General features: G+C 41.2%; 1 protein-coding gene across 1 annotated transcript; it reads right to left on the bottom strand.

Moving 5' to 3' along the window:
• Nucleotides 1-3,338: 3,338 nt before the first annotated feature.
• On the bottom strand, nt 3,339-6,128 carry LOC147610717 (scarecrow-like protein 33). Its single transcript, XM_086785184.1, has one exon. It carries the CDS (start codon nt 6,026-6,028, stop codon nt 3,590-3,592), a length of 2,439 nt encoding a protein of 812 aa, XP_086641310.1. The 5' UTR covers nt 6,029-6,128; the 3' UTR covers nt 3,339-3,589.
• Between the last annotated feature and the right edge of the window lie 20,461 nt (nt 6,129-26,589).

A 26,589-nucleotide genomic window follows, 5' to 3' on the forward strand; every position in this document is an offset into this window, starting at 1 on the left:
TTCTAGTACTATAGAACAATGACATATAGCACAATTGGAAACAAGGTCCAACCTAGTACTAAAAAGTACTAAAAGAGAGTGGCTAATAGTACTTCAAGAGTAGTCATGCAAACTTAAAAGCTTTAAATAGTACTAAGAGAGTAGTTGAATGCAAAGTGTATGAAACTCTACTAAAAGAGTTACAATATTAAGTACTAAATTAGTATTTTAAATGCAAAGAGTATTAAAAGTGTATGCAAAGAGCACTAAATGCAAAGAGTACGACGAAAAGTATATGAAACTCTACTAAGAGAGTTACAATATTAGTAAATTAGTATTTTAAATAGTACTAAAGAGTACTAAAACTGTAATGAAATACTAGTATATTAAATTGGACCTCTGAGTTTTAACAGAGTACTAAAATATGTCTAAAATGGTACCTAAGGAGTACTAAATAGTTCTAGAAAGCAGTTTGTAGTACTAATAGTTAGTAGTACTAATAGGAACAACAAGTACTAAAATAGTAAGCAATACTAATCACTTATGAAACTGTACCAAAAGAGTTACTAAATAGTACTACACAATACTAAATTATACTGAGATAGTAGTATATTGAATTGAACCTCTGAGTTTTAAGAAAACACATACCTATAGGGGGTCTAAAACCCATTGTAGCCATCCAGTCATGCTTTCGTTGCATGACTGAGCCACACACTATGTGGAGTTAGAGAAGTGATGTGATGCACACAACATAAGGTATGTGTGTATGCAAGGGGTAAACACAACGTCCAATGCCCTCCAAGTTGAAGCCCAAGCCACAAAACAGACACCTGCATAGACAATGTACAAGAAAATCAATATAAGCTTCTTGGTACATAAGCACAAATAACATAAAACCCTAAACCTAACACATATTACCATGAAATGTTAACAAGCAGGTTGGCAGGGGCTGAAGGATGCACATTTGGAGCAGGATGAACTGCACTAAACCCCTGAGCATAAAGAGCATCAGTTAGGCACATTATGTTCAGCACAAATTGATCGCTACCCTTAATCCGCTCTTCAATACCAATATGAGTGTGCTTTGCAGACTGTAGCTCACTTCTAGTAGCATCTAGCTCTCCTTGCATCGTCTCTGCCTCTTTTTGCAATTCGGTTTTGAGCACCTCGCTCTGCAAATTTTGGATTTTGCTTAAAATCCAATCAGAAGTGGTTGTAACAAGTCACACTTCTTCTTTGCTTCACTCTCCAAGATGGAGGCTTTTTGAAATTTGGCTTACAATGATTGGTTCATGAGTTCTATATGAGACTTGTATATGAACAATGCACTTAGGTGCCCATGAGTTAATATGTCTATTCCTAAACCACCACCTGACTCGCTCAACCTTGCATGGCGTTTCCTGTTTAACCTTAACAAATTTCAAAGGGTTAGGGTCCTCTAATTTGACGCGTGTTGCTAGAAGTACCTCCCCTTTGAAAAGCACACCTATGCTAAGCAAAATCATCCCAATCAACCTCAATGCCTCCTTGCTGTGATGAGGCAAAGGCACGGGCAAGGACAGTGCCAACTTCATTGTTGATGATGCTGTCAGTTCGGTAAATCCCCCTGTATAGCTTATGAAACTCGTCCTATGAATCCTTGTTGAGGCCACTAATGTGGAAGCCTCTACGTATGCCAGAATGCGTGGAGCCCCATGTAGTTGACAACCACTTGTTCAACTCTATGTGAGTTTCCAGCCTGGCTCGTTTAGGAAGAAGTTCCACCCGAGCTTCACTCCTCTAGGAATCTCGAGTGAACTCGTATGCACCTTAGGCTCCTTGCTCTTTGCCTTTGCATGAGTTCCCTTTTCTGGTGTGCTCTACACCTTAGTCTCTTTGTTCTTCAAGGGAGACTTCTTCATGGGCGATTTCTTCAAAGTCTCCAAGGCGATTTCTTCACAGGGCTTCTTTTGGTAGGGAGTTCTTCACCGCCTTCTTCATCGTTGATCGATGATGAGGACGAGAAGAAAATGAATGAGAGAGAGAGAGAGAGAGAGAGAGAGAGAGAGAGAGAGAGAGAGAGAGCTTTGAATGCCTATGTTCAAAATTTAGAGAAAATTTCAAAATAGTGACCTTATGGCCTTTTTTTGCAATCCTATTTTCTAAAAGGCCTTCTCTAGAAGGTTTGAAGGGCTTTGATGCTCTCTTAGGGCTTCAAATTTCAGCACTGGTTAGAAGGGATTACTCTGAGGGAGCATGTGAATATTGATGAAAATAATGTGATATGTTCTATGACTACATTTGTGAGGAGTTAGCAGTGTTATTCATGGGTCATAAGTTATAACACCCTAGCTCAAAGTAAAAGGTCACCCACACCGATGTTACCACATTTCAAAAAAGTTTATTCATGGGTCCATTTCACCCTACTCATGATTCTTAAAGGATAGATAAGACATGAGTATAGTCATACTGTCACCTCATAAAAATTTGAGATTATTAGATAGATTAATCGTGTAGCATGCTCTTTCAGTACTCTATTATTATAGTTACCAATACTCTATTAACTATGATTATTAGTACTCTATACTTGTAATTAGGTGTATTATTAGTACTCTATACTTGTAATTAGGTGTATTATAGTCACATCTAGTGGATTATTTCTGTCAATAGTTCACTTCTGAGTTTTCTATTGGCTTAGCAACCTGACATACTACAACTTTTAATCAATCTGAGAAGGTTGGAGTGACAAGAAAGTGATCCTAGTCATCGGCAAGACACAATTCCCTAGGAAAAGTAATAATTCTTTTACCTACTTCATGGAAACTCTAGTATTTTTCTAAGAATCTCAATAGCCATTGCATTCCCCAAGAAAACTAAGAACACGATTGGGTAGACAACCATTCATAGAGGACACTTAGAATTGATCAATGTTGGATGCATTTTGTCAAACAAAGGATTATTCCTGAGCAACCCTCCTGAGTGCACGTGCATGAGGGATTGGTAGGAGATGGCTCCAATGTGAATTAATGAAAGTTTACAAGTTCTAGAATTTCAATTTCTACCCAATCTTAAAACTTTCTCACGGAAAATGTGTACCTTGGGTCGAGGTACATGCATGTGGCTTCAACTTTGAGGTACATGTATCCCTTGAGTACATGCATACGCTAAGTTGAGCATTACGTGGCATATGCTAAGTTGAGAAACACGCATGGATAGTTATCTAGAAATAGATGTAAGAATAGTCATCTAGGTATGAACTAGTGTTTGGAAAAAAACCCAAGTTTAGTGTAGGTTGTACCTTCATATTTTGAAAAATGCCTTCAAATTTAAAACTTAAATACCTCCAAATTTTTGAGAAGTTATACAACAAAAACCTTCGATTTCAAGATTTTCCTTTATAAATAATTTGGAAATTTTAGATAAAGATTTTACATTTTTTGGGAAATGTTTTTTTTTCAAACCGTGCATACATTAATCTCTAGGAACAGACAATGCTTGACTGTAAAGATACAAACACACCCCTTGTCAGCAGATAAGTGTCCATGGTCGAAAAAAAAACATAATTTTCAACCAATCAAAATAAAGGCTTAAATGTATCCGATTTCTACTGTATTCCGTATGAAAATCTCAGTCAGATTTTCTTAATTCTGGCGGTAAAAAAACCCTTTGTTTTTTCTTCGAGCACTGCGTGGGCCAAGCTGGGCTTCCAAGCAGAGATTGCCAGTGGACAGCGGCCCTTCCAACCCAACAGCATCCATCGGTTGGAATCATCGTGAACATTGAAATCCCTGTGATACTGGATCTTCGCATGGAACTTGGCTCTGGACAGAATGGTGGGAGAGATGGGCATCTGCTCGAAGCCGGCACTCTGGATGCGAGCCTGCCACTGCTTGTAGGTCTCGGGCCTCTCCACCCTGTCCACACCCTCGCAAGCCACAACGTTAAGAATCTCGCGGCCCAAGACGTCCCTCTCCACAGTCATCCTCTCTGGGCTTTCGCCCCACGTGCTGTCCAGCATGTCGAATGTGCTGGAGTAGTGTTGGAGGGTCTCCCGGAAGCGAGAGATGAAGAAAGGCCCGTTGTATCCTGCGCTGAACACGCCGACGACAAGAAGGTTAGGGTTGAGGCTACGCATCCTGCCAAGCACCTTCTGGCGAGGGCTAGATTCGGAAACGCTCTCGTCTAGGAGGTGGCGGAGCCTCTTAATGCAATTCACCACCAGCACCTCGCCTTGCTGGAGCAGGAGCGAGGCGGGCTCTACATCCTCCCACTTGCTGGCGGCAATGGCGTGGTATTCAAAGGGTACGTTGTAGGTCCTGGCGTACTCCGCCAATCGCCGGCCGGTGTCCTCCACAATTTCGGCCGGATTGGCGCCCGGCTGCGGGAACTCAATGCCCGTGATGACCAGTATAGGGGGGCCCCCTTTGCGGTCTGCGAGCGCGTTGATCAGGCATGGCCATTGCAAGCCGTAGCGAATGCCGTAGTCCACGACGTGGAGGCGCGAGGCCCCCTCCGCAGCCTTGAGGATGCTTTGATTGGCGAAATAGTGCATGAGCTTCCCGAAAGGGCACACCTCGAACGACATCCTGGCGGACTTGAGCAGCTTGGCCGCGGATGGCCTGCTGTTGGATAAGGCAGTGTAAAGGCGGCCTCCCGTCCCGTACATGCGGGCCACCAACGCCTCGCTGCAGTAGTGCGCCACGCGTTGCAGCCCATTTCCATTTGGAGAAGCACCGTGCTGGCGGAGCTCTTGCAGAACCTCATTGGCTTTCCTCACATCTCCCCCCGCAACAGCCTGAGCGCAGTTCAGCAGTAGCTCCCTCAGATCCACAAACCCCAGTGCCGCATCCCCATGAAAGGTATTGCCCTTGACTTTCTCCTTGGAACTGCCCAGTGCTGAATATTTTGTCCCGTCTCTTGTTAAGCTCCTTGGCAACAACTTCCCAACATAGAGATTTTCGTAATCTGCTTCTACATTGAGATCTTCGTTCTTCACAAACGAGAGATCAGAGCTGCTGCCATTTGCAATATGTTGAACAAGGCCGTTGTCCCGCTGTTGCCCTCCCCTGTTATTATGACTACTGCGGCCAGCAGCAGCAGCTGTAGTACCTTCTTCCCAAAGGTATATTGTGTTGTCCAACTGCACCCCTGAGTTGGAAGCCCTTACATCTTCCAATCCCCCATGACTAATCAAGCTTCCTGCATGGTTGCCCTTCCTCTGTAATAATAGCCTTTCTGTCCTGCCAGTACCTGAGGTGGAGGAAGCTTCAGCTACATCTGTACTCATACTCACTTGAAAACAAGGAGTGGCTAACACATTCACCTGGAGTGGACTATTTTGAGCATTAAAAAAGGAGTCACTATCCGAGAAAACTGTAGCACCAGCTCCACCGCCATCGTCCTGAAACTTTGCGAGGAACTGGGCAGAAGATCCCTGCTGGAAGCTTCTCTGTGAGCTGTTGCTCGAAGGGTTTGAATCGAGAAAATGATCGATCCATCTGTACGCATCATCATCCCCTACCAGAACCCTCTTGTTGTCCTCACTAGAATTGACAGACGAGTCGGGCGAGTGCTCACCTATGATCTCGTAGAAGCCGTTCACAATGGCCTGGTAGGCGGTGCCGTGCTTCTCCATACACAAGCGATCCTCCATCCCCTCCTCCATGAGCATCTCGTTGATGTAGTCTAAAACAGGGTCCATGACCACATCCTCTTCAAAAGGGGCAATGCCTGAATCGCCCATGTCATCCTCACTGCTGGTACTGTGCAGGACAGCCTCTATGTCTACATGAGAAGACCCCTCAGGGGCTAAGAAGCCGCTATTCTGTGCTACAGGCATGCTATTTGAGAGATCTGCTTCTATAGCAAGCTCGGAGCAGGACCTGGTCTGATGATTGAAGGGAGAGTTACAATCCTCAGCCCAATATAGGTTGGGGGGGGAGATGCTTGAATATGAAGAAGACTCTGTGGACGCTTGTCTGTTGAGCTGATCAAGGAACCAGGTCTCCGGCAGTTGGGAAGAGAGAAGAGAGGTCTCCATGCTGAAAGAGAGACACACAGGCCACTTCATGGAAGGCCAGAGCTTATATGTGAGGAAGTAGTAGTCTTCACAACGGAAGCTGTGCTCATTGCTCGACTTCTCTTCATGTGCCGTGACTTGCGTAGTAGTTTCTCCAAACTAATCGACATAAAAGCAATGTTTTAAAAGTTGAAACTTTAGGCAAATTTCAGTTGAATAAGTATTTTCTTTATCCCCTAAATTCAAAGCTCCTTGTGTCGTTGAACAATCAAAGCAAGTCGTCTTCACCTTTGGCCCACTGTCTTCCCCAAGCATTGGATTCGCCTCAGTATAGGACCTAGGTGACTCTCCACAATCAAAACAAGTGAGTGATCTCACATAACCCCATTTGTAGTGTTAATTTTTCGGCTAAAATTCAGAAATCCCGGTTGGAATTTCGTGCTGCCTTTAATTCTAAGGGATATAATTTGTACATTTAAATAATGAATCCCTCTATTTGTATGTTTTTTAAAAACGATTTTTAAGTCTAAATTTCGATTAAGCCTAAGCATTATCCTTAATTTTCAGAGTTGAAAAATTCATTTTTTTCGAGCATTGAAGCAAGTCAGCAACATTGAACAACTCCACGACGTTTGCAGATCCATGACAATGCCTCCACAAAAGGTTGCTTGTCAAGCTCCAGTGGGCGACACAAAGTCACATGATAGCTCCACGATAACTTGACATTGTCAAGGTTATCGCTCTAGCTCCGTAAAAAGTAGAGAAGGAAAAAATAACAAATAACCTTATCCATCTAAGCCTGGAGTCACACACAACAAAGTCTTTTTTGGATTTAAGCCATGCCTAAACTATCCATTTGCGAATGCTCTAGGATCAGTGTTCGAAAAAAAGTATTTTCCCACAAAGTGGGAAACCTTCATGTAAAAATTGTGAAATTATTTATTTGAGGAAAATCTTGAAATCTGAAGGTTTTTGTTCTATAACTCCTCAAAATCTAGAGTGTATTTATACCTTCAAGTTTTAAATTTAAAGGTATTTTTCAAAATATACAGGTGTAAACTACACTAAACTCCGGTTTTTCTTCGAACACTATTTGGGATCACCAAAAAGGCCTCCTTCCACTTACCAAAATAAATGGTCCATGCATTTGCTAAAACAAATCAACAAGCTATGAGAGGAGAATGTTGCACTCAAGGGGTCTTCATGATCTAGAAGAGCATCTTTGTTGAGATATCGCCGCCTATAGATGAAAGGCTATATGTTAGTAGAAACCACTTTGGAGTACAAGGATTATGACATACTTATGGCATCAGCTCATGTAGTTAGGTTCACACTATGGATCGACCTTTATAAGTTATAGTAGAACAGTACTTTCCCATATAGTGTGTACTCATATCTCTTTAGTTTATGGTTGTAGAGAAGAGAAGAAGATAGAAGAAAATTCAACCATCCATCTCTCTTTGTCTTGCTCTCTCTTATGTGTGTGTCTTTACTTGCAAGAAACTCAAGCTCTCACTCTCCTTGACATTCTCTTTATGGTATCAGAGCTCCGGTTCGTGTGAGAGCTAAGGAGGTAAGAAAGAGACAAGAACAAGGCAAACAAGGAAGCAGTACATGGGTAAAGGTATTTCTATCTCTTTCTCTCTTTGCTTTTGGAGTTCTCGGTAACTCTGAGAGCTATAGGCAAGCAGGGAAGTCACTAACTCAAATTGAGGCATTCTCTTGGATGAAGAAAGAAGACTATGTTGTGTGTAATTAACTTTGTTAACTGAAATTTGGCATGTTTCAACATGATTCGAGTATATTTCAAGTGACCAAATGGGCTAAGAATTATGTGACCAAATGGGCTAAGGATTATGTGACCAAATGGGTTGAGGCTAAGGCCATAGTCAAGGTTGATGCTAAGGATGACTAGCCAAGTTCCTCTATGAGAACATCATCACAGGGTTTGGATGAGGGTCTTCATTTCTTAAATGAAGTGCTGGAGTTTCTTTAAGAAAAATTTATGGTTTCCCATTGTAAGTCTTCCACCTGCTATCCACAGACAAATGGTTTCCCACCATAAGTCTTATAGTGCTAGCTTATATAGTAGTGTTCACATTATGGACTAACCTTTGTATAATATAGTAGAAGAGTACTTTCCCTTATAGTGTCTCTCTTGTCTCTTTATGTTAATGGTTGTAGAAAAGAGAAGAAACTGTAGCCATCCATCATCTCTCTTGTGTGTGTGTGTGTGTGTTTGCTTACAAGAAGCTCAAGCTCATTCTCTCCCCTATATTCTTCTCATGGTATGAGAGTGCAAAGGTATCAAGAGGCAAGAAAAGGAAGTGGTACACGGGTAAGGGTATTTTCATCTCTTTTTCTCCTTGATTTTTGGACAAAACCTTTGGCAGCTGTGAAAGCTACAAGTAGACAGGGAAATCACTATCTTAGATTGAGACATTCTCATGTGTAAAGGAAGATAACCATATTGTGTGCAATTAAGTTTGTTAACTACACTTTTGTGCGTTTTAATATGATTTGGGCCCCATTTCAGCTTTATAATTTTTTCGCAGTACTCTGTAAAAGTGTCATTTTTTATTGTATATACCCAATTTGTGGCCCAATACAAAGTTGCGCTAGAAATTTGGTTACAGAATATAGTCTGTGCGAAGATTCTAAGTGTTACAGGTGTTGGTGTATTTTTATATGACTGGTTCACATATGGTTATCGTATAATAGGTTTACGATATGTATGATTGGTTCACATATGGTTATCCTATAATAGGTTTACGGTACTATTGTGTTAGAGATTATAGGTTTGTTATAAAAGTAGAAGTTTTTTTGTGTAAGCATTGGTTGCTAAGTTGATAGGAAAAGATGTCTCTGACAACTTATTACAGATTGTTTGTGAGAAGCTGGACAAGAATAACTTCCAAGCATGGAAATTCAGGAGGAGAAAATTCCTCATAGGAAAAGGATACTGGGAGTTTATTTCAAGTGACGAGTGACGAGAAGGAGCGAGAACTTCTAGAAGAAAATGTAACTCCTCAACAACAGGTGTAGGCTTTTAAGTCATGGCATGAGAGAGCCAACAAAGTGATGTATTGGCTATGTGTTAGTCTGTCAAATGCTATGATTGGTCATATACAAGATGCAACAACACCTAAGGATGTACATGATACCTTGGTTAAGTTGTATGACACAAGTACCAAGGTAAGAAAGATGCAGTTAAAGAAAAGCTACATAATGCGTAGAGGAATAATATTAGTATAAGTGACTACTAATTGAAAGTAAAAGGACTTATAGATGCCCTAGACTCTATTGGAGCTTCTGTGGGGATGACGACAACTTAGTGTCAGCCGCCGTCGGCAAACAGTATGACTAATTTTAAACATTTGTCTAAACTCGGGAGAACTTCCCAAACTTTGAGGATCTTATAGCTCTTCTTATCATCACTGAGGAGGTGAATGTCAGGAGTAAATCATCTTCTAAAAATATGCAAGAGCAGGCCTTCTACACAGACACAAGTAGAGGTAGAGATAGATCATCATCTAGAGGCCGAGGTGCAAGCTCGTCTAGAAATCGAAATCATGGGCAACAAATAAGAACAAGAATATAATGTACAAATAAGTCAAATATGTGGAAGAGGCTACTCTAAAGGTAGGAGGAGCCAGAGAGGCTGAGGTGGATGGAAAAGAAACTAAAGTAGAAATAGCATAGAGTGCTATTATATTGTGACAAACTAGATCATATAGCAAAGGAGTGCTATAAAAATCAAAATGACATCAAAAGTGGGAGGCCAAGGTGGATGGTAAAGAAACCAGAGTAAAAATAGAATGGAGTGCTATTATTGTGACAAAATAGGTCATATAGAAAAGGAGTGCCATAAAAAGCAAAATGACATTAAAAGTGGAAATTTTCAAAACAAGGGAATTATGCATCTTTAAGCAAGCACGCCGAAGATAGATGTGATGTAGCATATACTTAGTATTATGACTGCAAATGTAAGGAACCCTAGAGATACAAGGTATGTTGATTATTCGGGTGCCTCTAACCACACAACTAGTTATGGAGAGTGATTTAGAGATATGTAGAAAAAATGAAAAAACCAGGGTATGTAGAAACATGTGATGATACTGCGTATCCTAATGTAGGATGGAAAAATGAAGTACATGTATGATGTAGTTCATGCTTCTAATATTACGAAAAACCTAGTTTCTATTAGATAGATGGTTGAGCAGGTTTTGCAAGTGAGGTTTAATCCTCATGGTGTTATGCAAAAGACTTCAATAACTAGTGATGCATGGTTATAAAGGGTAACATAATTGGTAGAATGTTTACATTAGATGTAAACATGCATGAAGTGAAGGATGCAATGTTTGCATATGGTACAAGTGTGATTGTAGAAATTAACATTTGGCATAAGCATATTGGTTATGTCAATATTCAGTGGCTTAAAAATATGCAAGCCCAAAGCATTGTTACAAGTTTGTCGAAGTTTTAAGAGGATGGAATGCATAAGGTATGTGGTGAAGCATGCCAATTGGGAAATCAATCTAAATAGGAATTTTCACATGATAGGAATGTGATTCAAAGGCCATTGGATGTGGTTTATTATGATTTTTAGGGTCCAACAAAAACGATATCAAGTAAAGGATGCCACTATTATGTATCATTCATTTATAATGACCACACTAGGAAGGTGTGGGTTTACTTCATGAAAGAGAAAAACAAACTGTTTTGACACTTTTAGAGTTTCAAGGCTATGGTTGAGAAAGACAAAGGCATGCATGTAAAATTCCTAAGAGAAGATGGTGGGGGATAATATTTCTCCAATGACTTCAGTAATATCTATGAGAGCATGGGATAAACATGTAATTTACATACAGGTACACCTCGCAAAACAAAATGGGGTTACTGAAAGGAAGAACATGCACATTGTAGAAGTTGCCCATGCATTGATAAATGAGAAAGGAATGCCTCATTACTTTTGAGCTGAAGCAATAGTAGCGATTGTAGTTTATATTATGAACAAGACCCCCACTACAACTGTTCATGGCATGATACTAGAATGGAAATTTACTGGTAGAAAATCGAATTTGGCGCACTTGAAACAGCGTGGATATCAAAGTAAACAAGGCATCTAGAACAAGCAACAATGCTCGTATGGTAGCCCATGCTTCCCACACACGCAACAATTGTATCAAGTGGCGATCTCCATCCCTCCCTCTTGCTCGTTATGCGCATAGGTAGTACGTAAGGGGGAGAGGCACCTATGGGGTGCATGGACATCAGCCACAAGTTCTATTATGGGGGAGGCTGCAAGCATTATGTATGCATTCACCTTGTGAAACTCAAAGGTGACATTGAGCCATTCGACACTTTGCCGCCGTTGTGCGTGCTCCATCCTCAACATCGTAGAGACCACGTCGTAGCGTGCTGATTGTACTTTCGAGTAGCCTCCCCACAGTGTGCAGGGATTGCCATTGAGGCCGCAGCGCATCGACTGCTAACATCGATGAGATCTGGTTTCCAATAGCCGGCATATTTTATGGAGCTCAGGTAGCTAGTTCTAATTTGTTAACCCATTCTTAGGGTTAACAAGAGCTACTACCATTATCTTATATCAAGGAGTCAAGGTAGATACACCAAAAAGTTAATACATACAAGGAGTCAAGGTAGATACACCAAAAAGTTAATACATACAAGATATGAAACAATGGTGTCTAAATCTACAACTTGGACAGGCTCCCGTAATGGTCCTATGGAATACTTATGGTGATTTCTGCTTCAAGAGCATGTGGTAGTAAGTTAGGCTGAAGTCCCAAGTGATGTAATTCATGTGTATATTATGAGAGTAGTCATTGTAATAGCATTAGGCCTCTTATGAGTCTAAAGTGCCCGGCCGGCCATAGTTTAAATGAGTGTTGTTAAATTTGTAGCAATGTGATGAGCTATGGTGGATCGAATGCTAGAATCAATATCATTAACAAAGATATTAGATGATAATTAAGATGTGATTAGTGAACAATTAACTGATAGCTTAATGTAGGCATGGATAATCAAAAACCAGCAAATTCTCATTAGGCCAATGCCTCAATTTATAGAGTTTACATCCAAGCATCTACTCCCACACTGATCTTTCCTTGATTCACTCCAGCTCTTTTGCTTGATTCTCTCCACCTCTCCCAAAATATCTCCACACCTCCTAAATCTCCTCATGCTACCCTTTATTCTCTCCCAGTAGTAGATACTTCTCACCTTTTCACAGGTTCTCTCACATTTACAGATTCTCTTTTACAGCCTCTTGCTAAGGGCTTGTTCTCGCACACACTCTATTCACTTGTATATTTCAACACCTCTCCTCAACTGAATACTCCTAGCACACCTGGACCCTATACCAAGTTTCCCTCTTACTTGATAGTTCGTGACCAGTGCCTCAAGTCCCTAAACTCATAGTCCTTGACACACACTCTCTCTCTATGTGTCCAAGGCTACTACAAGTGCCCGTGACCTTGACTAAAGTGCTCACACATACATCTACCACATGGCCTACATCATCGGTGGCTCATAGGTGGTTTTACTTTGTTGGGGCTGGTTACATTGGGTTGTGGGGTTTCATTCTCTCTCTCTCTCTCTCTCTCTCTCTCTCTCTCTCTCCTCTCAGAAAAGATGATATGACTCCACTTCCTTAGGAGCCTCCATGAAGTTTGCCGATGTCGTTCCTTCTCCACTGGGTTTGCTGTAGCAATCTCTTGCCATGTGTCATGGCTTTCCACAGTTGTGGCAAGTGAAGGTCCTTCCTCTTACTCAGCCTCTTCCTCGTCCTCGTCCTCGAGAGAATCCTCCTCGGGTAAAGAATGCTTTTTCTTCTCCTGCTGTTGAGTCAAGCCATTTCTTCTCTTTGCCTCTGGTCTCGTGCTCTAGTAGAGCTCCTTCTATCTCGTGTAGCTTCAATTCAGGTACATTCTTTTACCAAATAGCTGCCAGTTGTTGCTTAATGCTTTTATATCTGTTCAAGTGTGTGATTAAAGGTTCACTTTCCTTCATATCCAATTTGTAAAATTGCATTAACATATTTATCTTTGAATTTTTAGCTTGTGTGCCAAATAATTTATTGAGTTCATCCCATGCATCTTTTGCCCATTGTATCCCTGTGATGTGATGAATGATTTCATCATTTAAACTGAGTGCCATAAGTCCCAATGATTTTTCATTCCTGCTCTTCCACTCATTTTCCTCTCACATCTGGGCATTCATCTCCTCCCCCAACTAGCCCCCACAGATTTTTCCTCATGAGGAGATACATGGTTTTTGTCTGCCACCATGTGTAAAACTGCTCCCCATTAAATTTGGCTATCTCTTGTGCCGTACTCATGATGATGTGAAGGGGGTCTTACCTTTTGATCCAATTTCAAGATTCAAGGGGAGTGTCTACCCTTTTACAACTCAATCTGGTGTTTAGGAGATGATTACACCAGATTTATCAGCATAAAATCACCAGAAATTACATTAAATCAAGGGTAACCAATTTGTACGGAATGGTTGGAGTATCAAACCATCTTCGAATTGCAATCTGAAGTTATAGGGATCTGTATCAGATACCTAATGGTTAATTTGAATCCTCAATTGCACCAAAATATAGGGATTAGTACTGATTAGCAAATTAATCCTCTGTTTTATGTGCAAAAAATAGAGTATGCGGGGAGTCCAGATCTGAGGCCTTAGAGTTCAGAGCAATGGAATTGCTTCTCAAGGAGTTGTAGAGCTTTGAGACCTCAAGAGTTATGAGCTCAGCTATTGGAAAGATCTTCATGACAGTTGCGGTTCACGAGGTAATCTCTTATTGGTAAGGAGGGTTAGGGTGAGCCATAACTTTTCTGGCGCTGTCTGCTGTCGAGGAGTCATGCCTTGGCTTTTTCCATCGTTTTTCTCTAATCTACGCATTACCCATTTCCCATTGTCTTGATTAGTGGTTTCCCATGAAAAATATGTGGGTTTGATATGGAGATTTGTGTGTGATTTGGTGTAGAATAGCTCTCTTTTTTGTTTCATAAAGAATGTTTTTTTGGCTTAATTTTTAGCTTAAATTGTTGTTTTTGTTATTGTTAATGTGGGTTTTAATATTCCTAGGGCTTTCACAGAGGCTTTGTTTGCATCCCATTGCATCAAACAATGCTATGGAATGCAATTTCTAGTGATTTTTAGCTCTCTTTAGAGTTAAACATAGAACTAAATTCATTAATTTTTGGTTGATTTGTATGTTTTTTGTTTGATTTGTATGCATTAGAGTGTTAGCAAGCATTAGGAGTAGCTTAATCCTTTAAAAAATTTCTCAAAACCATCAACAAATCCTTGGAATTGACTAATCTTTCTTAATTGGCTGGTTTTTGTCATTAAGGGTATTAATCCAGTTCAAGAGGTAAAAGAATTTAGAAAATATATTTTTTGGGGTTGAAATTGATCGTGTAAGAGGTCAAAATTAGTGTTTTTGGGTGTTTTGGGAGCATCTAGATGCATCAAAACATCTAATTGTATCAATTGGAAGAATTTGGCTCTCTTTTGTATATTGAGAAGATATTAGAATTAAGAGTTTAATTAATCTCTAATTATAGATTAACTTACATATTAGTTGATGCACATAGCTTAGCAATTCTATTCTCTATCTAATGACATGCTCAATGTTGTGAATTAATTAGTGATTAGTGGTTAATTAGAGCTCTTGACTAGTCTAAAAGGGAAAATGATTAATCTTTGATTAATTCTTAAGCACTTTTTTACATGACTCATTAAGGCTAATGAGCATTGAATAAAAAGATGCCAATGAGTCGTCAAATTGTCCATTTTGGGAGTCATTTATGAAGGGTGTAAGGGGGTGTCATAAAAGGGTTGACTTTTTTGATTCCCACTTGCCTTTTTTGGAAAATGTCCATATCTCCCCAATTTAAAATTCAAAAAATATTCCCCCCAAACAAGGAAATTTGAATTCCCCACTAGACTCAAAAAAATAAAAATAAAATCCGTGAGCCATGTGTTTTATGTCGTGAACCAGTTCTGAAATTTCACGCTGTAAAACAGCCCTCGTGCAAAAAAAGAAACTTTCATGCCTTAACGGTTTCACGTCTTAGGGTCTCATGCAAAAAAAGCCACATGTTTCATGCCTTGAACTGTTTCTGCACTTTCACGCCGTGAAACAGCCCCCATGCAAAAAAAAACTTTCACGCCTTAAGGGTTTCACGCCTTGAGGTTTCATGCCTTAAGGTTTCATGTAAAATAAATAAATAAATGAAAACTTTCACGCCTTGAGGTTTCACACCTTAAGGTTTCATGTAAAAAAAAGTCACGCCTTAAGGTTTCACGCCAAAAAAAATCGAACATTTTCACGTGTTAGGGTTTCACACCGTGTGAACCATACCTGCAGTTTCATGTCGTGACATAGTCCCTACGCCAAAAAAAGAACTATGGAAAACAACCCTGTTTGGAGGCTCGTATCTCCTAAACCGTGAACCTGATGAACGCGCTCTAGTGCTCATTGGAAAGCGGGCATCGAGCTCTTCGAAATTGGTCTTGAGGGTCCAAGGACAAAATCCATCATTTTGGTCTTCGACCAGCAGCCTCAAAACTCAACCTAGAAATCGAGGCAAAAAACGGTCCCTAATGCACTAAGAATCGCCCAAAAGCGCGAAAATGATTGCGAACCATATTTAGGTAACTTCTTGAGGGTTTAAACAACAAAATCACGAAAAAATCAGAGAGACAAAGTTGTAGTACTCCAAAAATACTACAACTCTCTCATACAGAGTATTTCCAAGTTCCTTTTGGAACACCTTCAAAAATGGACTGCAAAAACAGAGAAAATCTTTCCAGAAAAAAATTCATTCATCTTCACACAGTGATGGAAAGATCTACTAGCACACACTTTTTCTAGAAAAATATCTTTAAGGTTCACGTGCGTGTAATGCCTAAGCTAATTAGGGAAAACGAACACCCGTTTGACCTAGTTAAGGATACGCCAGGCCTCCTGAGGCTGTAAACGGATTGTAAGGAAACCTAAAAAGCAAAAAAAAAAACTGTGCTTGCTTAGTAAAAGAGCAATTGGCCGCATCAAGTCATGGCAATGATAGAGGGACTACAAGGGTTGGCACTCTCACTGAACCCAATGGCTGACATCTTCGAGCCATTGAGATCCATGCCCCAAATGCACCTCCCAATACCATTTGCCATGCCGACAACAAGGGTGTCATCGGGTTTTACACTCCCTGTCACTTCAATCCCATCGGGCTTTGGTCCTTTGCTATCTAACATGGACACAAATCCTATAGGTACCAATCCTTTTTAACCCCTTGATGCTCATACCTTGGACATACTGACTAATCTAGGAAGGGGGTTGCCCAAGGACTACGTGAGTCCTTGCCCACATTAGCACTCACACGCAGCCTCAGTGACATACAAAAATACGGTTGTACAGATTTCCAAAATCATAGACAAATATGATGGAATAACTGATCCTATTTAATTCATACAAACATTTGAATAGAGATGCGAAGTTTTTGGAAATTCAAACTACCCTACCAAGGTACATGCGTTGAACTTATGCTTAGTGGGAAAGGCTATCCGATGGTTCATCACATTGATGCTTGCGATCAAGACAAACTTCGGGACTTTGAGAACAGCCTTTATTCACGACTTTTCAAGACAAGGTGATCGATGGAGTGCAGCAAGAGAACTCTATTCCATTGGGCGTAAACCAAACGAGACCATTAGTGACTTTATCCTTCGAACAAAACTCTTGGACTCACGATGTAAGGCATGTAAAAAATTAAACGATTCTCAATTGAAGACATGTTTCATGATGGGCTTAAAGAATAACAGCTTACACAATTTGATCATTGTATCCAATCTAGAAACATTTGATCAATGTTGTAAAGAAGCAAAACTTTAGATGATAACATGATGGAAGATGATCATGATACGAGATGTTCCTTATCTAAACCAAGTGAAGCAATGGCTAAAGAAAAATTGATCTCTCGGAATTATCATTCCTTGAATTCTATGCAGCCTTGCTTAAAAACTTACAACCGACATCTCTAGGAGAGGATGAGCTCCTCCAAAACCAAATATCCTTAATGCCTCTCTAAGTGATAAGTGAAATGCCTTGTGTCCAGTGTAATCACTACGACCATCCTAATCCCCATTGTGCATAGAAAGCGCCTATTTTTTTGTAGTGCATATATTACAAAACCTTTGGTCATGACACATCCCAATGTCCCAATTAATCTAGAATTAATTCAAAACTTCCATCTCCCTTTTGCACCAAACAGAAACAGTCCAAAGAGTAGAAACTGCTCAAGCAGGTAAGCAAACGCTTCAGTGTTTCTATTATCGTCGTGGACCGCACAAGGTGTCAGATTGCACAGTTTGGAATACTTCCATGCTCACAATCACTGACACCTTGCAATCCCTATGTGAACGATGTGGCATTGATCACATATTCCAAGATTTCCCAAGGCGAGTTGCTTCCCTGCAACCTATCCCATAAAATACAACTCTTAACATCTTAAGTGTGCAAAACGGGTAATTGTCCACAGTACCCTTGAATGCCACTTACATGCTTACAAGCCAAGGCACGAGATACAGTAAAAATGAATGCAAAGAAAACACTTCGAAATGAGTAGAAGAACATGCTTTAAAGCAGAAACCAAAATAGAAAGAAAAACCTTCTAATCCTAAGAAAAACAAGGGGCAACAAACTGTTGACACCAAGGTTTAATTAAAGGGCAGGGAGAAGGAACTTGTTGAGGACATAAACCCAAACGAGCCAAAAGCTACACATGATGCGGAAGCATCCACCTCATAGGTTACCACTCAAACCACAAAACCCATGGGTAAGACGGAGAACAAAAAAACAAAAAAGAAAGTTTGTTCTCATTGCATGGGCAAACATAATGAAATCTTGACGATCTAAAAAAAGTTAAAAGATGAAACAAGTTCTAGTACGTCGCTAAGTGAGGATGAAACAAGTTTTGATTCGTCACTCAGTGCACCAAATAGACCAATCAAAATTTTTGCTAACCTCTAACCTTTTTATTTACTAACTAACCTTTCTTATTCCTTCTGTGGAGAAACAAGGACCATTGAATGGCACTCAACATCAAAAGCCATCAACTTGTCAATTCTCGTCACACAAAGATCTTCAATGCAATCACAAGGACATGATTGGCATCAGGAAGGGGGAAATGTTAACCCATTCTTAGGGTTAACAAGAGCTACTACCATTATCTTATATATCAAATAGTCAAGGTATATACCAAAAGATTATACATACAAGATATGAAGCAATGGTGTCCAAATCTACAACTTGGACAGGCACCCGTAATGGTCCTATGGAATACTTATGGTGATTTTCGCTTCAAGAGCATGTGGTAGTAAGCTAGGAGGAAGTCCCAAGTGATGTAATTCATGTGTATATTATGAGAGTAGTCATTGTAATAGCATTAGGACTCTTATGAGTCTAAAGTGCCCAGTTGGGGCCACAGTTTAAATGAGCGTGAATACTTATGGCCATGTATATAAGTGAATATCTCTCATAATACAAGGACTCTCCCATTGTGCAATAGAGTCTTGCTCTTGTTAATGCTCTTGCTAATAATCTCTCTCTCTAATGCATGCTAGTGAGTGTGTGTGAGGTGAGAGGAAGGACGAGTACATGTAGTGCAACACGGCGGTGTGATAACACTCGTGGGAGACACAGTGGAGTCTTGCTCTTATTAATGCTCTTGCTAATCTCTCTCTCTAATGCATGCTAGTGAGTGTGTGTGAGTGAAGTGAGGTGAGAGGAAGGACGAGTACATGTAGTGCAACACGGCAGTGTGATAACACTCATGGGAGACACAGTGGAATTTCTTCTCAAGGAGTTGTAGAGCTTGGAGACCTCAAGGGTTACGAGCTCGGCCATTGGAAAGATCTTCACGACAGTTTGATTCACCAAGTAATCTCTTATTAGATGTGTTTCAATGAGGGTTAGGGTGAGCCATAACATAATTTCTCCCTTGTGATTTATTTATTTATCGTATTTTATTATTTATCTGTAAAATAATAATAATAATAATAAGACTTGAGAAATTCAATTCTAGCATGGCTAGCGGGGGTAGTTTGCCGCCCTGTTAGGTGGATTAGGGGGGTTTTCTCATATGTTGTCCTCCATGTTGATCGTATTCTTATCAGGGAGTGACCACTCACCAGATTGAGATGACACAATCTCCTTTGGGCTCGCGAGGGGCTGGGGATGTTTCCATTGATGTAGCTCCTAACGTTTCCATGTCCATATATAACCTCGTAGGTCCGTCTCCACAGTGGATGGACAACATGGAGTTTCTAGACTATCTGCCCTTGCAAGTTGATGACACTAACGAGAATTACTCTGAGGATGATCTTCCTCATGGATGAGGATGCCTATGGAGATGATAATTAACCCACGATGGATGTGGAGTTAGAGGCGGAGATGGATATCTCAAGAGGGTCCTTAGCCTAGTTGTTTGCAACAAGGACCAGTGCATTGGAGAGAAACGAGACCGAGATTTTGTCAGTACTTAGGAGTAGACGATATTCCTGCTACTCTTGTAGGGAGTGTTGTTGCGTCAAGATCTACACACAAGAGGGTGTATTTTCCTCCTACTGAGGATGTAGTGCCTCAAGTAAGATTTTGGGCCAGAGTGCCCACTGCAAAGAAGTTCGCAAGGACTGCTAATCTCCTCAAGGACTTCAACCTGTCAAGCTTTGGGGGAGAGGAGAAAGAACACAACAAGGACTCGATGGACATCTTTCTGCAGAAGTGGTTGGATATCCACAACCTCAGGCGGCGCTAGAGGAGGTGTGGCCCATAGAGGCCAACCTATCGTTTTGATATGCAAGGTGTACAAATGGTGGATGAGTTTGGCTGAGAGTGGTAAACTTCCGAGGACTTGCGTAGAGTTCAAAACGATGTTTCAAAAAGATTTTTTGCCTATGGAGGAGTTTCAAAGGTTCTGTCATGATTAGGATAAATGCTCGATGCAGGGCATCTCCCTCACACAATACATCTCTAACTACTGCGAGATTGTGTTGAAATTAAAGGGAATTGATGAATTCCAAATTTTACGTGAATTCATGAGAGGCTTACACCTAGACTATGAGGCTTTTTTAGAGCCTAAGCGCTGATAGATTTTGGTGAGGTCATAAAGTATGCACAGATTTTTGAATGACATTTCACATCACTTTAAATTCGGGCTTAGAAAGACAACTAAGGGTAAAGACGGCTCCAGCTTTAAGAGGAAATTGTTTCAGGGTGACAGAGGGAAAGGGGGCTAGTGTGAGTAGAAGAGAGGGCAGAGTGGGCATTGGGTGGGCGAAGAAATCGCGCCATTTTTGAGAGAAAAACCAATCTAAATCCACTAAGGAACATTACAAGAAAGCTAGAGAAAGGAAAATCTATGCTTTAACTATTTTGAGGCTAGACATAGCAAAGTAACATGTCCAAAGATAAGAGCTGGAGGTAGTTCTAAAGCGATACCAAGAAGGATGGTATATCCTGTCGATAAGTGCATACTATCCAATGGTTACCTCTTAGTTTCGTAGAGTTCAGAGAGGCAATTCTCAGACATACGGATATTAACCATGCTTGCTGCATTACCCAGGCGATGTGGCAGCCACCATCAGTGGGACCACATGATTTGGTCCACTTGTATGGTAGGTTAGGTGGCCGTAGAGTCACCGTCATGATTGATGATGGAGCCACTCACAACTTCCTTAACTACGCGTTAGTTAAGAAGTTGTAATTTCCCAAAGACCAAGAGCGACTATAAGTACACTATATCATTGGCTAATGGTCTCACGATAAGATTGTTTAGGACATAGTGGTCTTGGGGGTACCTTTAGCTATGCACGGGTATCAGGCTACTTTGAATTTTCAAGTCATGCACTTGGCTAGAGCCGATATATACCTAGGTAGAGAGAGTGGTTGTATAATCTCGGCCCCACCCTAAATCATAGCTACCACAACAATAGCTTAGAGTTTGTGCATGAGGGGAGAGTAGTGAGGCTACTGGGTGAGCAAGAGGTTCCAGTTGCACCCATGATTTCATCCCTAGAGTTGTGCCGTGCCATTGACGTTGACAACAAATAACATGGATACATTTGTACTATCTTGCATCGGTTTGTTTCCATAGATGAAATAAATGTGGTTGATAAAGTTTCCATAATTAAAATTAATTTAAGTTATGATAGCTTAAATGGCCTTGGTCAAGACCACTATTTTCTAAAACCTGTTTTGTCTGCTTATAAATAAAACATAAATACCGAGGCTAAAACCAAGACAATAAAACAAAAGTGTACAGTTGCTTTGAGTGATTTATTATGAGAGTTTAGGGATGTGTTTCTCGATGATTTCACTATATTCGTGAGTTTGGGAATTTCCCAACTCCCATTTTTTGAATACTAAAAAGGTGGGACCTGGATAACATGCCTATAAGTTTCTCAAAACCATATCATGTGACCTATTGTTGGAAAGCGCTTGGAAAATGGAATCTAATGAGCTATAGCGCTCAATTCGGAGTAACGGTGTTCAAGTTATGATTAATATAAATATTTGACCACGTGTCCCAAACTACTGGGAAATTCCCATATTCCCTAATATGGTGTTAGATTTTGATGGTGTTCCACCATCTAGGGAGCTTGTTAGACCATGGCATTGATGTGCTACCAAGGACAAAACCTATAAAAAAACCTACTTACAGGTTAAGCCACTCTGAGGTAAAGGAAGTGGAACAACAGTTGGCCGAGGATGTGAAGAATGCCCGAGTTCTTCACCATGGGCTTCACCCATTCTTTTGGTAAAAAAGAAAGACGGGTCTATGGCGGATGTGTGTAGCCTACCATGCTCTTAATTAGATAATGAGCTATGGTGGATCAAATGCTAGAATCAACATCATTAGAAAAGAGATTAGATGATAATTAAGATGTAATTAGTGAGCAATTAACTGATAGTTTAATTAAGACGTAATTAGTGAGCAATTAACTGATAGCTTAATTAAGACGTAATTAGTGAGAAATTAATTAATAGCTTAATTAAGACATAATTAATGAGCAATTAACTGATAGTTTAATTAATTGATAGCTTAATTAAGACGTAATTAGTGAACAATTAACTGATAGCTTAATGTAGGCATGGATAATCAAAAACCAACAAATTCTCATTAGGCCAATGCCTCAATTTATAGGGTTTACATCCAAGCATCTAATCCCACTAATCTCTCCTTGATTCACTCCACCTCTTTTGATTGATTCTCTCCACCTCTTCCCAGAATATCTCCACACCTCCTAAATCTCCTCATGCTACCCTTTATTCTCTCCCAATAGATACTTCTCACCTTTTCACAGCTTCTCACATTTACAGATTCTCTTGTTTCCGCACACACCCTATTCACTTGTATATTTCAACACCTCCCCTCAAGTGAATACTCTTAGCACACCTGGACCCTATACCAAGTTTCCCTCTTACTTGATAGTCCGCGACCAGTGCCTCAAGTCCCTAAACTCATAGTCCTTGACACTCTCTCTCTCTATGTGTCCAAGGCTACTACAAGTGCCCATCACCTTGACTAAAGTGCTCACACATACATCTACCACATGGCCTACATCATTGGTGGCTCAGAGGTGGTTTTACTATGTTGGGGTAGGTTACATTGGGTTGTGGCATTTCTCTCTCTCTCTCTCTCTCTCTCTCTCTCTCTCTCTCTCTCTCTCTCTCAGACAAGATGATTTGACTCCACTTCCTAGGAGCCTCCATGAAGTTTGCCGATGTCGTTCCTTCTCCACTGGGTTTGCTATAGTAATCTCTTGCCATGTGTCCTGGCTTCCCACACTTGTGGCCAGTGAAGGTCCTTCCTCCTACTCTGCCTCTTCCTCGTCCTCGTCCTCGAGAGAATCCTCCTCAGGTGAAGAATGCTTTTTCTTCTCCAGCTGTTGAGTCCAGCTATTTCTTCTCTTTGACTCTGGTCTCTTTCTCTAGTAGAGCTCCTTCTATCTCATGCAACTTCAATTCAGGTACATTCTTTAATGTTGCTATAATGTTTTCATATTCACCTTTGTCCACACTCTTCAGAAGCACTGCTAGTGCCTCATCATCTTCTACCTTTTTGCCAATGGTGGCTGACAGTTGTTGCTTAATGCTTTTATATTTGTTCAAGTGTGTGATTAAAGGTTCACTTTCCTTCATATCCAGTCTGTAGAATTGCATTAACAGATTTATCTTTGAATTTTTTGCTTGAGTGCCAAATAATTTATTGAGTTCATCCCATGCATCTTTTGCCCATTGTATCCCTGTGATGTGATGAATGATTTCATCATTTAAACTGAGTGCGATAAGTCCTAATGCTTTCTCATTCCTGCTCTTCCACTCATTTTTCCCTCTCACCTCTGGGCATTAATCTCTTCTTTCAACTAGCCCCCATAGATTTTTCCTCATCATGAGGAGATACATGGTTGTTGTTTGCCATGTGTAAAATTGCTCCCCATTAAATTTGGCTATCTCTTGTGCCGTATGTGAGGTGAAAAAAAGAAAAAAAGACCACGCCTCTATAGCCCTTCACCTCCCAAACTTTTAAAAGACTAACACAACGGAGGCACCACCAGCCACCGGGGCTAGAACACTTCTCACAATTCACCACACCACCCACACCATAAAGACAGCACAAAATAGGGGCACCATAGACAAGGTAAACACCCAGCAACTAAATTCTAAATCAACATTTCATACAAGCTTCTCCCGACATAGAAGCCTTACTCACACAACCTTACAAACACTCAGGCCTGGATTTACTGCCAAGGGAATTTGACCACAGCTACACTGCCTCAGGAATTACGACCTTGCGTCTGACGACCAAGCCTCTTCAACCACACGACCCATCAACACTTCTCTACACTGCACTCTCTCTCCTGATGGCAACCATACACAAACGACCAGCCACCAGTAGCGTCCGTGGCTGCGCCAACCACACCAGAAAGAACCCGGCCTCTCTCTCTCTCTTCTTCAAAGGGCACCCCACCAGCAACCCTCAACCCCTCTGTAGCCCATCACTTCTGTGTGTGTCGCCAGCACTCTTTGAAATAGCTACCTCTCTTGCCTTCGCTTGCGTCAGTCACCATCAACACCTCTCTCTCTTCAGATGGTCCTTCACGTTGGCACCATTTGCCACCAACACACAACACCCAAAGCACTTTCTATCTTCACATTGTCACCCTGTCGCCTCTTCTCTGCTTCACTCAGCACCAGCCCTCTCTTTGGCGGCTCCCCAGCTCTCCAAAACCCAACATCAGCACCCTTCTAGGCGGCTCCCCCACCTGTCACTGGCGGCTCACAGTCGTCGTCGCCCGCTTCTTTGCCAAGACCCTCCACGTCAAGCGCCTTGTCTCACATCCAGTCGACGGTCGGCTCACCAGCCCGTCGTCCACCACCTGTCACTGGCTAGCCCTTGCGCCTGCAGCAGCTGCGCCCTCAATTGTCGCAACACATGCAGTCCATCCTCTCACCTGCGCACCCTGAGGTCGTCACAAGCCACTTCTCTCCAGCATCCAATCGCGACGCGGGTCACTAGCCCGTCACGGCGGCTCCCCTGCTCTTTAATCCATCGCCAGCAGCCACTCTTCGCTGCAGTGTCAGTCGTGAGCTCTCCACGCTCACCAGAGCGCCTTCTCTCCTTCTACAAGGCGGCAGCTCCCTTCGCGTTTGTCTCTGCAGAATGACCAGAGCCGCTTTCGCGCAAGGCGGCTACACACACCTTAAAGACAGCTCAAACCACGATTCGCCAACCTTCCAGAGGCTCCGTTGGCAGCTACGTTGGCAAATAAGCAAGCGGCCAAGTGGCTTTTCTTCTAGCTAGCCACATTTATATTTATTATTTTTATAAAAAGCCTAAAAGATGGCCACCCAATGCTCTTCACACCATGTTCAATGCGACCTTGGCCCCTTCAACTTTTAATTGCTCCCATGCTTCCACACGCTTTTTCAAATGCAATCTGCCAGTACTCATTTATTTGGGATGCGTACACATTCAGAGCCATCGAGCAATTGATATCACCTCAGCAAACCACACTCCGAACAGGCCTGCAACAAGCCCAAAACAAAACCATTCACCCTGTACATCTGCCAACGCATTCCATAGCAAAGTCTTCACACATGCCATGCATCCATATGTACACAAGCCCAAAACACCTTTCAAAAAAACGCCTGACACCGTACTCATGAGATGATGTGAAGGGGGTCTTACCTCTTGATCCAATTTCACAATTCAAGGGCAATGTCTACCCTTTTATAACTCAATCTGGTGTTTAGCTGATGATTACAACAGATTTATTAGCATAAATTCACAATCAATTACATTAAACCAAGGGTAACAAATATGTACGGAATGGTCGAAGTATCAAACCATCTCCGAATCGCAATAATCTGAGGTTATAGGGATCTGTATCAGATACCCAATGGTTAATTTGAACTCTCAATTGCACCAAAATACAATGATTAGTATATTAGCAAATTAATCCTTTGTTTTGTGTCAGAAAAAACAGTGTATACGGGGAGTCCAGATCTGGGGCCTCAGAGTTCAAATGAGCTCAAATCCTTTCAAGGCCATCAATAGCAATTAGTCTAGTAGAGGATTAAGTCAAGAAACACAAGATTTGACCAAACATTGAATGCTTAATCTTTATTTTACCAAAGTCACCTCTGCAAATTTGATGAAGAGCTTGGATCTCACTGTAGACTTGACCAAATAAAAAACTCTCTTCACCAGCTTGTAGAGCACCCTTGAAAACCCCTAGGGCCAAGAGGAATTAGAGCAATTTCATTTGGTGCAGACAGGATCTCCAACTCTCTTCAGAAAAAAGGCGCCAACGATTTCGTGATTTGCCGCTCTTGTAGAAGGTAGTTTGGCGAATCTCTTTGATGGGCTGGAGCATGGGGCTTGTGGCTATGTGTGGCTAAAAGCTTGGAGGCTATTGTTAAGCTTGGAGGGAGATCAAGCCCCTCCACTAGCTGGGGGTGCAGAGTGCTTGTTGAAAAAGATTAAAAAAGTAATTATCTCTTAATCCTAATTAGCTAGGTGATTAGCAAGATAATGGGCTCATAAATTTGATGGATTCTAGGCTAGGCTCTAATACCATGTTAAATTTGCAGCAATGTGATGAGCTATGGTGGATCAAATGCTAGAATCAACATCATTAGAAAAGAGATTAGATGATAATTAAGATGTGATTAGTGAGCAATTGACTAATAGCCTAATGTAGGCATGGATAATCAAAAACCAACAAATTCTCATTAGGCCAATGCCTCAATTTATAGGGTTTACATCCAAGCATCTAATCCCGCTGATCTCTCCTTGATTCACTCCACCTCTTTTGCTTGATTCTCTCCACTTCTTCCCAGAATATCTCCACACCTCCTAAATCTCCTCATGCTACCCTTTATTCTCTCCCAGTAGATACTTCTCACCTTTTCATAGATTCTCTCACATTTAGAGATTCTCTTTTACAGCCTCTTGCTAAGGGCTTGTTCCCGTACACACCCTATTCACTAGTATATTTCAACATAAGAACAAGTA

The sequence above is a fragment of the Cibotium barometz genome, chromosome 48 (assembly GCF_041138505.1).
Source record: "Cibotium barometz isolate CiBa-2024 chromosome 48, ASM4113850v1, whole genome shotgun sequence".
Taxonomy (NCBI): domain Eukaryota; kingdom Viridiplantae; phylum Streptophyta; class Polypodiopsida; order Cyatheales; family Cibotiaceae; genus Cibotium; species Cibotium barometz.

Coding starts and splice junctions, on each gene's coding strand:
- LOC147610717 (XM_086785184.1), bottom strand. CDS start 6,028: ATGAAGTGGCCTGTGTGTCTCTCTTTCAGCATGGAGACCTCTCTTCTC.